Source organism: Podarcis muralis, chromosome 5 (assembly GCF_964188315.1).
Source record: "Podarcis muralis chromosome 5, rPodMur119.hap1.1, whole genome shotgun sequence".
In the NCBI taxonomy this organism is placed as follows: domain Eukaryota; kingdom Metazoa; phylum Chordata; class Lepidosauria; order Squamata; family Lacertidae; genus Podarcis; species Podarcis muralis.
This window is the reverse complement of record NC_135659.1, coordinates 95,923,881-95,936,212: the sequence shown is the minus strand read 5'-3', so window position 1 is coordinate 95,936,212 and position 12,332 is coordinate 95,923,881. Positions and strand designations below refer to the sequence as shown.

Below are 12,332 nucleotides of genomic sequence, written 5' to 3'. Positions count from 1 at the left end.
CCAGCACACTTAGGGATCCGTAGAGTTTGCACAACTTGCGTGACAGACCTCAGCAATTCAGCATTTTGGCTAATCTACTTTATTTACTGGGACACGGGTGACGCTGTGGGTTAAACCACAGAGCCTAGGACTTGCCGATCAGAAGGTCAGCGGTTCGAATCCCTGCCACGGGGTGAGCTCCCGTTGCTCAGTCCCTGCTCCTGCCAACCTAGCAGTTCGAAAGCACATCAAAGTGCAAGTAGATAAATAGGTACCGCTCCGGCGGGAAGGTTTCCGTGCGCTGCTCTGGTTCACCAGAAGCGGCTTAGTCATGCTGGCCACATGACCCGGAAGCTGTACACCGGCTCCCTCGGCCAGTAAAGTGAGATGAGTGCCGCAACCCCACAGTCGTCTGCGACTGGACCTAATGGTCAGGGGTCCCTTTGCCTTGCTTTATTTACATATAAACACACACAGAGCACTGCAACATGGCTCCCTCTCTCTCTAGCATCAGGCAGCAAAGAGAAAAAGAACAAAGGGCAATAGTCCCACTTCACGGAATACGGTAAAACAAACATCTTGTCTCTGTCACTTCCCACTCTGTGGAGTCAAAACATACACCGTCATGAGATAGACAACAATCCCATGACTGCAATCATGGAGCAGGAATTCTAACAGGGGGCATAAATTGAGCCCCACCCAAACTGAAATGGAAAGAACAGGTTGTGATGGAAGCAAAATGGTGATAGCCAGGAATAGCCAGTGGGGTGACTTCCAGGTGAGTTTGAACTCCAGCTCCCATCATCCCCAGGTGTCTTGCCCAGGAAGATGGGTGTTGGAGTCCAATATCAGGTGGGCACCGTGTTGACTACCTTGGCTTAAGCCCTTTTCCCAGGGGCTTAGCTTTCCCCATTATAACTAGAGCTCCCGAGACTCTAAAAACAGTTCGCCTTTATAAATGCTAACTAGCCGAAGCGTCCAGGTCTGTTTTTCACTGTAGCCACAATATGTAATAATAATAATAATAATAATAATAATAATAATAATAATAATAATAATAATAAAAAATTATACCCCGCCCATCTGGCTGGGTTTCCCCAGCCACTTTGGGCTACTTCCAACTGAATATTAAAAACAATACAGCATCAGACATTAAAAACTTCCCTAAACAGGGCCGCCTTCAGTTGCCTTGACATCTGCTGGGAGGGCGTTCCACAGGGCAGGTGCCACCACCAAGAAGGCCCTCTTCCTGGTTCACTGTAACCTCACTTTTCGCAGCGAGGGAACCACCAGAAGGCCTTTGGTGCTGGACCTCAGTGTCTGGGCAGAACGATGGGGGTGGAGACGCTCCTTCAGGTATACTGGACCGAGGCTGTTTAGGGCTTTAAAGGTCAGCACCGACACTCTGAATTGTGCTCGGAAACGTCCTGGGAGCCAATGTAGCTCTTTCAAGACCGGTGTTATGTGGTCTCGGCGGCCGCCCCCAGTCACCAGTCTAGCTGCCGCATTCTGGATTAGTTGTAGTTTCCGGGTCACCTTCAAAGGTAGCCCCACGTAGAGCGCATTGCAGTAGTCGAAGTGGGAGATAACTAGAGCATGCACGACTCTGGCCAGACAGTCCACAGGCAGGTAGGGTCTCACCCTGCGTACCAGATGGAGCTGGTAGACAGCTGCCCTGGATACAGAATTAACCTGCACCTCCATGGACATCTGTGAGTCCAAAATGACTCCCAGGCTGCGCACCTGGTCCTTCAGGGGCACAGTTGCCCCATTCAGGACCAGGGAGTCCTCCACACCCGCCCGCCCCCTATCCCCCAAGAACAGCACTTCTGTCTTGTCAGGATTCAACCTCGATTGAAAGCACCCTCCCCCCCCAAAAAAAGAATCATGAGAACTGTGGTTTCCTGCTCACAAAGCTACAAATCCCAGCACCCTTAGCAAACTGTGGTTCCCGGGATTCTGTGCTGCAACACTGTATTGTCTCTCCTGGCTGGTGGCTACTTTTCTTGGCTTATGTGTCTTGTCTCTGTCTCTCCTTACCTTATAAGCTCATTTCCCTCTCTTGTTTCCTCCCCCCCAAAGACCCCCTTTAAAAACCGAACACCCGATTTGCGAAGAGCATGAAGAAGAAAGGATCAACATCTATTGCGTGACCTGCGGGGTCCCCACCTGCTCCCTCTGCAAGGTCTTTGGGGAGCACAAGGATTGCGAAGTGGCGCCTCTCTCTGACATCTACATGCAACAAAAGGTTGGCTTCTCGCTGATGGCTCAGATTTCCCAGGGTCCTCCACTGTTTCCATTTCTGTTCCGTGACTTTGGCAGAAGGACCTGTCCTTTAGCTGGAGACACCACTAGGCAGTGTTGGATTTATGTATAAGCTGAACAAGCTATAGCTTAGGGCTCCACATTTTTGGGGGCCCCCAAAAAAATTAAAAGGAAAAAAGCTGGATGTACATTTCCAAAATAGAAGATAAAAAACAAATAAAATAAAACCAACATGCAGCAACAGTGATTTGTGCTGTGTAGGCTCCCATGATGTAAGTCATGGGCCCCGCCTGCTAGCCTGCTCCCTAAAAGATCACTGGTTTGCTCATTTCTATATATAGGGTGCCTACATTCTGCTATTTATCATTATTAGTGGTTTGCATCATATTTCATGTTATAGCAAGTTTCTAGAGACTAGATTATGAGTCTTTGTAAATTGTGTTTCCGAAGGAACTTTTGTTATTGCCAAATGCCAGCCTGTTTGCATTATTTACCATAGTTTGTTATGCATTAAAAAATCATTTTAAGTTAGAGCTTAATAATTATTTCACTATTAATGTACTTCTTCTTAACTGCATTTCACTATTAATATACTTCTTAATTGTATTTCACTATTAATATACTTCTTAATTGTATTTCAGTTCAACAATTACTTTGATAGAATACATATTTTGTTATGTGCAAATGGCTTGAGATACCTATTAGGTTCGTAAATTACCATATAGCATATATTCAACACACAAAAACAGCGACCATTTGTTGTTAACAAAGAACAGCTGGACATATAAAGGGCCCCATTACCTTCAGTAGCTTAGAGCCTCATCAAACCTAAATCCAGCCCTGCTACTAGGGTAGAGGTGTGGCATCCTGTACCCTGGGGAGGGGGGCACACATGCCTCATTTTATCAGACCCCCAACACCTCCCCAAACTGTCTCATTCTTCCAGCTCATCAGAGCTCCTTCCTTCCTCTCCATTTCCTCCTCCGTTCAGGAGGAGAGGGCTATTGTAAAGTGCTTTCCCTTCTTCCTACGTAGTTTCAGAACAAGCAATGTTTTATTTGAGAAAAACAAATTGATGGATTATGTATGTATGTATGTATGTATGTATGTATGTATGTGATGCGGGTGGCGCTGTGGTCTAAACCACTGAGCCTCTTGGGCTTGCTGATCAGAAGGTCAGTGGTTCAAATCCCCACGACAGGGTGAGCTCCTGTTGCTCGGTCCCTGCTCCTGCCAACCTAGCAGTTCAGAAGCACTTCAAAGTGCAAGTAGATAAATAGGTACCGCTCCGGCAGGAAGGTAAACGGCGTTTCCGTGTGCTGCTCTGGTTTCGGTGCTCCGTTGTGCCAGAAGCAGCTTAGTCATGCTGGCACATGACCCGGAAAAACTGTCTGCAGACAAACGCCTGCTCCCTCAAGCTGTAAAGCAAGATGAGCGCCGCAACTCCAGAGTCTCCTCTAGTTCCGAGTTCGAGTCCAAGTCCCAGGCCATCCCACCCACTCTCTGGAATTGGAGGTGGGGAGAGGGATGCTACACTTGGGTCCTGCTTGTGGGCTTGCCCATGCGGCATCTGGCTGGGCAAGTTGAGTACAGTATGTTGGACAGGGTGGACCATTGGCCTGGTCCAGGCGCAGGGCTCTTCTGATGCACCAAGACCTCCCCCACCAAGTGGGACCTGTTGGATCTTACAGCACAGGTGACATCGCAAATCGCTATGAGAAATTTGGTTATTGGATGGTGCGGCCAATCAATAACCAAATGCCTTTGGGGTCTGCATGAACGAAGAACGTCTCCTTGAAGCCATTTCCTTCTCCTTTGCATGTTGCTGGCTCTGCAGCATTTTGTGTTTAGCGGTGGCATAGCGTGGGGGGTGCAGGGGGGCCGGCCACACCGGGCTCAACATCGGGGGGGGGGGGGCGCGCTTGCACTCGCAGCTCTCTGCCCCTACCTGCGCCCCCTACCCCCACGGGTTAGGGGGCACAAATTACTTGCCTTGCCCCGGGTGCTGACAACCCACGCTACGCCACTGGTGTTTAGGGTGGCCTGAAGTTGGGTGCAAGGCATGGGGAGTGATCCTGTGCTCATAAGGAGGATCCCTTCTGTATCTCACTTTGAAATTGACTCGTTTGGATGGATGTGGCCGTCTGAAACACTGCCTGCTTCCGGGAGCATTAGGGGAGCAGACTGAGCAGCAGGGCTGTCTTAAGCATATGCGGCACCAGGGTGCAAAAATCTGCTGGGTGTGCTCTCCCTGGTTGCTCAGTCCCAAGCATGCAGGAGGGCAGAACCGGCTGGCCACCTCAGTGTCTTGCTGGCTCGGTTGCCCCCGAACTCACGGTGCAGAGCCGCCTGCAGCAGAAGAGCCTGCCACGGCGCTCCGACAGGTGGGTATGCTCTTCCCCGGACTCAACTCTTGGGCCCCGGACTCTCGCCCTGGTGCCCTGAGAGCCCGGTGCCCGGGTGCCCTGCACCCCTAGTGCCTCTGGGTAAGACGGCCCTGCTGAGCAGTGTCGTTGGCAAATCAGTCTAATTTGGGTCCTCTCCTTTCCAGGCAGAGCTGACTGGTGGGATTGGTGCCCTTGTGGCTGCGAACGACAGGATCCAAGCCTACGTTGGAGATTTGCAAGGCTCCTGCAGGAACGTTGAGGTAGGACTCCTCAACATTTCGTTCTTTTTTATTTTCGCAATCTCTCCACTTATCTGTGTCAGGTCACAGTGTTCAAAGGACCAGTGACATTTCCTTTGGTGTCTATGTCACAGTGCTCACCACATCAGAATGATTGTTGAGATCAGGGGTGGTATGGTATTTTTTAAAAAGTCAATTTCAGTGGAGATGAACGATTTTGTTTTGTTTTGTTAATTTGCTCTAAGACTTTGGTAAAAAGTTTCCCTGACAACTAAGCCAGAGGATTTGTCTGATGGAAGTGCAATAACTGGGTGTTCAGATAAGGACTCGCCATTTAAGAACTTTTGCTGAGATGGTTGCATTGCGTTAAGATCTATGTCATTAAATACTGTGGGGAGGGGGAGTTAGCTTTGCAATTCCCCCTCCCTCATATCACCTTCTCAACTGACTGTAGGTAAATGCCTTTCTGTCAAAAACCAAGGAAATTAAGCAGAATAGATTCGGGGGAGAAGGTGGGTGAGATTCATATACTTTAGAAAAAACAAAAACAAGTGCTGGCGCTAATGGATTTTTATGTATGAAAAAAAGCAAAGAACAACAACTTTTTTTCCTGGAGGAAATCTGTCATCGTTTTAAAAGTATCTCACCTATTTCTGCAGGGAGTTTTTTTGTTTTTTTTTAAAGTCAGTTTTGGAGAGGAGATGAATAAATATTGTTAATTTGCTCAAATGTGATAAAGGTAAGAAATGTTGCCCTCATTATAGTTTTTTTTTTGCCTTAGAGAAGCTGTGGAGCCAAATTAACAGTATAAACATTTATTAGATAGGTTGATCTCAGCCTTTACCCAATTCATAAGCAATTTTGATTTTTCCCCCTGTGTATGTGTATGACTGTATACACGTGTATACAGGTGGGATGCGGGTGGTGCTGTGATCTAAACCACTGAGCCTCTTGGGCTTGCTGATCAGAAGGTCGGCAGTTCGAATCCTCACAATGGGGTGAGCTCCCATTGCTCTGTCCCAGCTCCTGCCAACCTGGCAGTTTGACTGGACTTAACCATCCAGGGGTCCTTTACCTTTACCTTTTTATATATATTTATATATTGGAGCAGATATGGTGAGGGCATGGGGTGTGCATAGGGAGAGGAGAAAGGGTGAAGTTCCATTGCACATGGAGAATTCCTTATGGTGATGGATTGAAAGAGTTGGATACGAATATATATTGCCCAGTTTTTTAGTCATCAGAAGTAAAACAGTCAGTTCCTTGCTGTTTGTACAATCAAGGTTTCCAGTGGTTCCTGAGTGAGGCTGATAATTTTGATCGATATTCCTTTTTGTGCCCTCAGGTTCAGACATAACAACAGACTGTGGCTGGCAGTTAGGAGAATGAGGCTTCTCTTCCTGCTCCTCCTCCTCCTCCTCGAGGGGCATAAACTAAACAAGTTTCAGTTTTGAACTAGCCATGTTTTCCCTATACATATGTTCCAACAAAGGGACGTGGGTGACACTGTGGGTTAAACCACAGAGCCTAGGACTTGCCGATCAGAAGGTCAGCGGTTTGGATCCCCACAACGGGGTGAGCTCCTGTTGCTCGGTCCCAGCTATTGCCAACCTAGCAGTTCGAAAGCACGTCAAAGTGCAAGTAGATAAATAGGTACCGCTCCGGCGGGAAGGTAATCGGTGTTTCCGTATGCTGCTCTGGTTCGCCAGAAGCGGCTTAGTCATGCTGGCCACATGACCCGGAAGCTGTACGCCGGCTCCCTCGGGCAATAAAGCGAGATGAGCGCCGCAACCCCAGAGTCGGCCATGACTGGACCTAATGGTCAGGAGTCCCTTTACCCTTTACCTTTATGTTCCAACAAACTGGCGTTAGAACAAATTAGCATTCCTTGAGTCTGGATATCCTCTAGAGCAGGGGTGTCCAAACTTTGAACATGCTTGCTCTAGAGTTTCCATAACATCCTCAGAAACTGTGGTTAGTTCAAAACTGAGAGCGGGAGGTTTGGATCTCAAGCCACATAGGAAGAGGTGGGAGGGAGTGCAGAAGACGTGAACCTGTTCTCAGAACAACAAACCACCTTTTGTTAAATCTGACATGGACCGTTTTAGTAGTAAGAGACCAATTTCAGTTTAAGCTTTCTACCCCCCCCCCCGTTTTTTGAGCAGCACAACTGCAAAGCCCAGAAGCAGGCCCTGTGCGAGAAGTTTGACCGCATGTGCGCCATTTTGGAAGAGAGGCGGAAGATCATGTTGCAGAGGATCACCTACGAGCAGGAGGAAAAGATCCAGCACCTGAAATCCATCTGCAAAACATGTGGCGACCATATTGACTCTTCTTCCAAACTGGTGGACACAGCCTTGCAGTCCATGGAGGAGCCGCAGATGGCTGTATTTGTGCAGGTTAAGTAACCGAAAACCACTCTGCTTCCACACTCCATCCAACAAACAAGGCAGTAGACTCAGGTGGAATCTACACACATATAAAAAAAATGTTTTGAAAATATTTTTTTTTAAAAAAACAACACATTGAATTTTCCATAAGGCTCACCATCGCCATCTAGTGTCACATTGTATATTGCACTTAAAAACACTTGAAACGTTTTATTTACAGCTGTATAGCTGAGTCCTTGGAGTGGTTCAGGTCTTCCTGGGCTGTTTCACTTCTGACTACAAGTGTGCGAATGCTGTCCCACAAAAACAGCTCCCTGTTGAAAGAAATGTAGCATGTAAGGAGGCAACCATTTCCCTGAAAAACTGGGTTTCTATGTGCAGGAAGAGTCTCTCTCTCTTCCCCTCCCTCCCTCCTTCTCTCTCTCTCTCTCTCTCTCTCTTTCTCTCTCTCTCTCTCTCTCTCTCTGTAGGCAAGCAATCAAACAGGTCCTAGGACAAGGGTCAGCAAACTTTTTCAGCAGGGGGCCGGTCCACTGTCCCTCAGACCTTGTGGGGTGCCGGACTATATTTTGGGGAAAAAATAATGAAGGAATTCCTATGCCCCACAAATAACCCAGAGCTGCATTTTAAATAATAGCACACAATCTACTTGTGTAAAAACACCAGGCAGACCCCACAAATAACCCAGAGATGCATTTTTAATCAAAGGACACATTCTACTCATGTAAAAACACGCTGATTCCCGGACCGTCCGCGGGCTGGATTTAGAAGGCGATTGGTCCGGATCCGGCCCCCAGGCCTTAGTTTGCCATGATGTAAGGCAACCATCTCCCTGAAAAACTGGTTTTCTCTGTGCAGGAAGAGTCTCTCTTTTGGTAGGCAAGCATTCAAACGTGTCCTAGGAACATAGGAAACTGCCTTATATTGAGCCAGAACATTGGTCCATTCAGTTCAGTATTGTCTACACTCCTTGGCAGCATCTCTCCAGTGTCTGAGACAGGGGAAATTTAGGAGACGTTTTGTTAATGTGGATGGCATTGCCATGTTGCCGGGTGTATCTGGACTTTTGGATCCATTCCAGTATTAAGATTCTAATAAGTTCTGAGATGGACCTGTGAAACTCACGGCGATGGGAACAGCTCAACAGTATTGCCCCAGATTTGGCTGCTGGAACAGTTTTCCTCTGCAAGTGCAATGAACCTGATTTAAAGAAACCCTAACATTGTATTTGGGACGTGGGTGGCGCTCTGGGTTAAACCACAGAGCCTAGGACTTGCTGATCAGAAGGTCGGCGCTTCTGATCCCTGTGACGGGGTGAGCTCCTGTTGCTCGGTCCCTGCTCCTGCCAACCTAGCAGTTCGAAAGCACGTCAAAGTGCAAGTAGATAAATAGGTACCGCTCTGGCGGGAAGGTAAACGGCGTTTCTGTGTGCTGCTCTGGTTCGCCAGAAGTGGCTTAGTCATGCTGGCCACATGACCCGGAAGCTGTACGCTGGCTCCCTCGGCCAATGAAGCGAGATGAGCAACACAACCCCAGAGTCGGCCACGACTGGACCTAATGGTCAGGGGTCCCTTTACCTTTACCTAACATTGTATTTAAGTAGCCCAAGGAAGCTGAATTGGGGGACCTGTACACATTACACAAACTAAGCCCATATTTGCAAGTTTTGCATGATTTGTTGGGGTTCCCTCCTTGCAGCAAGGCGCAAACAGCTATGGAGGGGAATGAAGCCGTTCCTAGGTGACAAGTTAAAATCTTGCTCAGACCTTGGGGAAAAGCCATAGAGCAGTGGTAGAACACACCCTTTGTCCAAATGCTCTTCAATTCCCAGCTCCTTTCAGCGCCAGCCAGCAAAGCCAATGGCTTTCACTGGATTGATTTCTTTCACCGATTTCATAGCCTGCCCTCCTTCCTCCCAAAGGGAGCTCAGGGTGACTCACAAGATGTTGCGTGTGGGTGTGGGGAAGAATCTGAGAACATTTCTTAGATTTGGAATCACAACCAGCTTCTAAAGCAGCAGAAATTAATATAGATAGCCTAGTTTTCCTTTGCAAAGGGAAAAGCAAGTCTCCCTAGGCTGGAGAGGGTTTGTTGTGAGGGCGGGGGAGAGAGCCTCACAGGTCTCCCCTCTGCCTGATGTAGACAATACAGAGCTAAATGGAGCAGTGGTATGACTTGGGGGTGAAGCAACCGTATGAGCCTATAGCTACAAAGGTAAGGATGGGACCCTGGCTCTGTGACAGAGCTTTTCTGCAGGTAGTTACAGGAGTCCAGTCCAGCGCCAGATTCATATATAAGCTAAACAATTAGATTAGAGTTATATATAAGCTAAACAAGGGACGCGGGTGGCGCTGTGGGTAAAACCTCAGCGCCTAGGACTTGCCGATCGTATGGTTGGCAGTTCGAATCCCCGCGGCAGGGTGAGCTCCCATCATTCGGTCCCAGCTCCTGCCCACCTAGCAGTTCGAAAGCACAATTAAGTGCAAGTAGATAAATAGGTACCGCTTTATAGCGGGAAGTTAAACGGCGTTTCCGTGTGCTGCTCTGGTGCCGGTTCGCCAGAGCAGCTTCATCACGCTGGCCACGTGACCCGGAAGTGTCTTCGGACAGCGCTGGCTCCCGGCCTCTAGAGTGAGATGAGCGCACAACCCTAGAGTCTGTCAAGACTGGCCCGTACGGGCAGGGGTACCTTTACCTTTACTAAACAAGCTATAGCTTAGGGCCCCACTCTCTTGGGGGCCCCAATTTTTATTTATATTTTTAAAAATCATTTTTATTAAGTTTTCCATTTTAACAATCCAATCAAGTCACATTAAATATTCCAAATTATACATATACATATTAAATAATCCAAATATTCTGCCAAATTATATATTTTTTGTTGGGGCTTCCCATGCTTCACGTTCGGAGGGGGGCGGGCTCTGATCATCTCATATCTCTACTGCTTTTGATAGTCATTTCTAATAGTTCCTTTAAATCTTCCTGTTGTTAACCTTCCTTCTTTCACGGCCTCTGAGTTGTTTCCACAAGCGAGTTGAAGTAAATTGATGTGTTTTTAGGGCCCACCAAAAAATTAAAGGGAAAAACCCCCTGGATGTACATTTCCAAAATACAGTGGTACCTTGGTTTATGAACTCCATCCGTTCCAGAAGTCCGTTCTTAAACCAAAGCATTCTTAAACCAAGGCATGCTTTCCCATAGCAGCGGGGGACTCAATTTACAAATGGAACACACTCAACATGTTCTGCTTCCAAGGCAAAGTTCACAAACCAAAACACCTACTTCCGGGTTTGCAGCGTTCTTAATCCAAGTTGTTCTTAAACCAAGGTAGCACTGTATAAGATAAAAAACAAATAAAATAAAACCTACATACAGTGACAGTGTTTGTGTGTTGCGTAGGCTCCTATGATGTAATTAATGGGCCCTGCCTGCTAGCCTGCTCCCTAAAATATCACTGGTTTGCTCATTTCTATATATATGTTGGGAAAGATGGAGAGCACAAGGAGAAGGGGACGACAGAGGATGAGATGGTTGGATAGTGTTCTCAAAGCTACAAACATGAGCCTGACCAAACTGCGGGAGGCGGTGGAAGACAGGAGTGCCTGGCGTGCTCTGGTCCATGGGGTCACGAAGAGTCGGACACGACTAAACGACTAAACAACAACAATATATAGGGTGCCTACATTCTGCATGGACTGGTTGCACGGCAACATGTGCAAATGCCTTTAGAAACCTATTAGGTCCATAAATTACCATATAGCATATATTCAACACAGAAAACAGCGACAATTTGTTGTTGACAATGGACAGCTGGACATATAAAGGGCCCCATTCCCTTCAGTAGCTTAGGGCCTCATCAAACCTAAATCCGGCCCTGGTCCAGTTCCTGGAGTCTCTGGGAAAAGTCCTGTGCTTGCAAACCCAGATTGCTGCTGGTGGTCAGTGCAGACCAGGGGTTCTCAAAGGGTGGGGTACAGGAGAGGATGACGAGTGTAACAGGAAGATTCAAGGACAATGAAATAAACATTGAAACATTTCAGTGTGGTGTATACAGGCAACGGCCAATTAAGACGCGGCTGATTAATGCGTGATCACGCATGCACACTGAACCCAGAAGTGACCCCCAAATCTCATGGAAAGGGCAGAACAGAATGGAACACTTTATGTGGGCCCCACGCACGCATGCAGGGGTCCAGAACATAACCCCCTCACAAAAAGACGATTGCTTGGAGTGTAGTATAGTATCAAAACAATTTTGTTTGGATATAAAACCAGAAACAGTATTGGTGCATCTCTTTACAAGAGCATTCTCTTGCAGTTGTCCACGACATATTGCTGTCAACGGGGATTTTCAACTCTGGCAAATACGAAAGATCAGAAAAGAGAAAGGCTTCTTTGCATTGATGAGGAGATGAAAGTTTGTCTCAAATTAGGCCTAATATAAACTAGATTATGTGGCAAAAGCCAGCACACACCCCTCATTGAGTGTGTACACGTACGTAAGTTACATATGTAAGAGGCTCGTTTATAATTATATTTTGGGAAGGATGTGCGTTCTTATGCAGTTGCATCCTTTTCTCCTTTATAATGTGGTCCCATGATCATTTTATAAAGTAGTTGTGTTCTGTGTTATATAAACCAAGGAGTTGTTTCTTTTTGTTTTCCAATAAGAATTTCGGTGCGGCAATGGCAAAATCCTGAAAGTGTGGCCCAGGGGGGAAAGTCTGAGAGCCACTGGTGTGCTGATCTTGATGAACCCAGAGGTCTGCTTCAGCAAGCCAGGCACCTCTATACGTTCATGTCCTCACTGGCCACCTTCTGAGATTTTGCCAGGTATTATTAGGGACGCGGGTGGCGCTGTGGGTAAAACCTCAGTGCCTAGGACTTGCCGATCGCATGGTCGGCGGTTCGAATCCCCGCGGCGGGGTGAGCTCCCGTCTTTCGGTCCCAGCTCCTGCCCACCTAGCAGTTCGAAAGCACCCTTAAGTGCAAGTAGATAAATAGGTACTGCTTTATAGCGGGAAGGTAAACGGCGTTCCGTGTGCTGCGCTGGCTCACCACAGCAGCTTCGT

The 12,332-nt window shown here is 47.5% G+C and overlaps 1 protein-coding gene across 1 annotated transcript in view; it reads left to right on the top strand.

Annotated features, from left to right (window-relative positions):
• The window catches only part of LOC114599774 (tripartite motif-containing protein 54-like), a 38,484-nt gene that overhangs the window by 15,543 nt on the left and 10,609 nt on the right, over positions 1-12,332 (top strand). Inside the window, exons 3-5 of the mRNA XM_028735475.2 lie at positions 2,062-2,227; positions 4,796-4,891; positions 7,036-7,269. Coding sequence (XP_028591308.2) covers positions 2,062-2,227; positions 4,796-4,891; positions 7,036-7,269 — 496 coding nt within the window. The remainder of the gene's footprint in view (positions 1-2,061; positions 2,228-4,795; positions 4,892-7,035; positions 7,270-12,332) is intronic.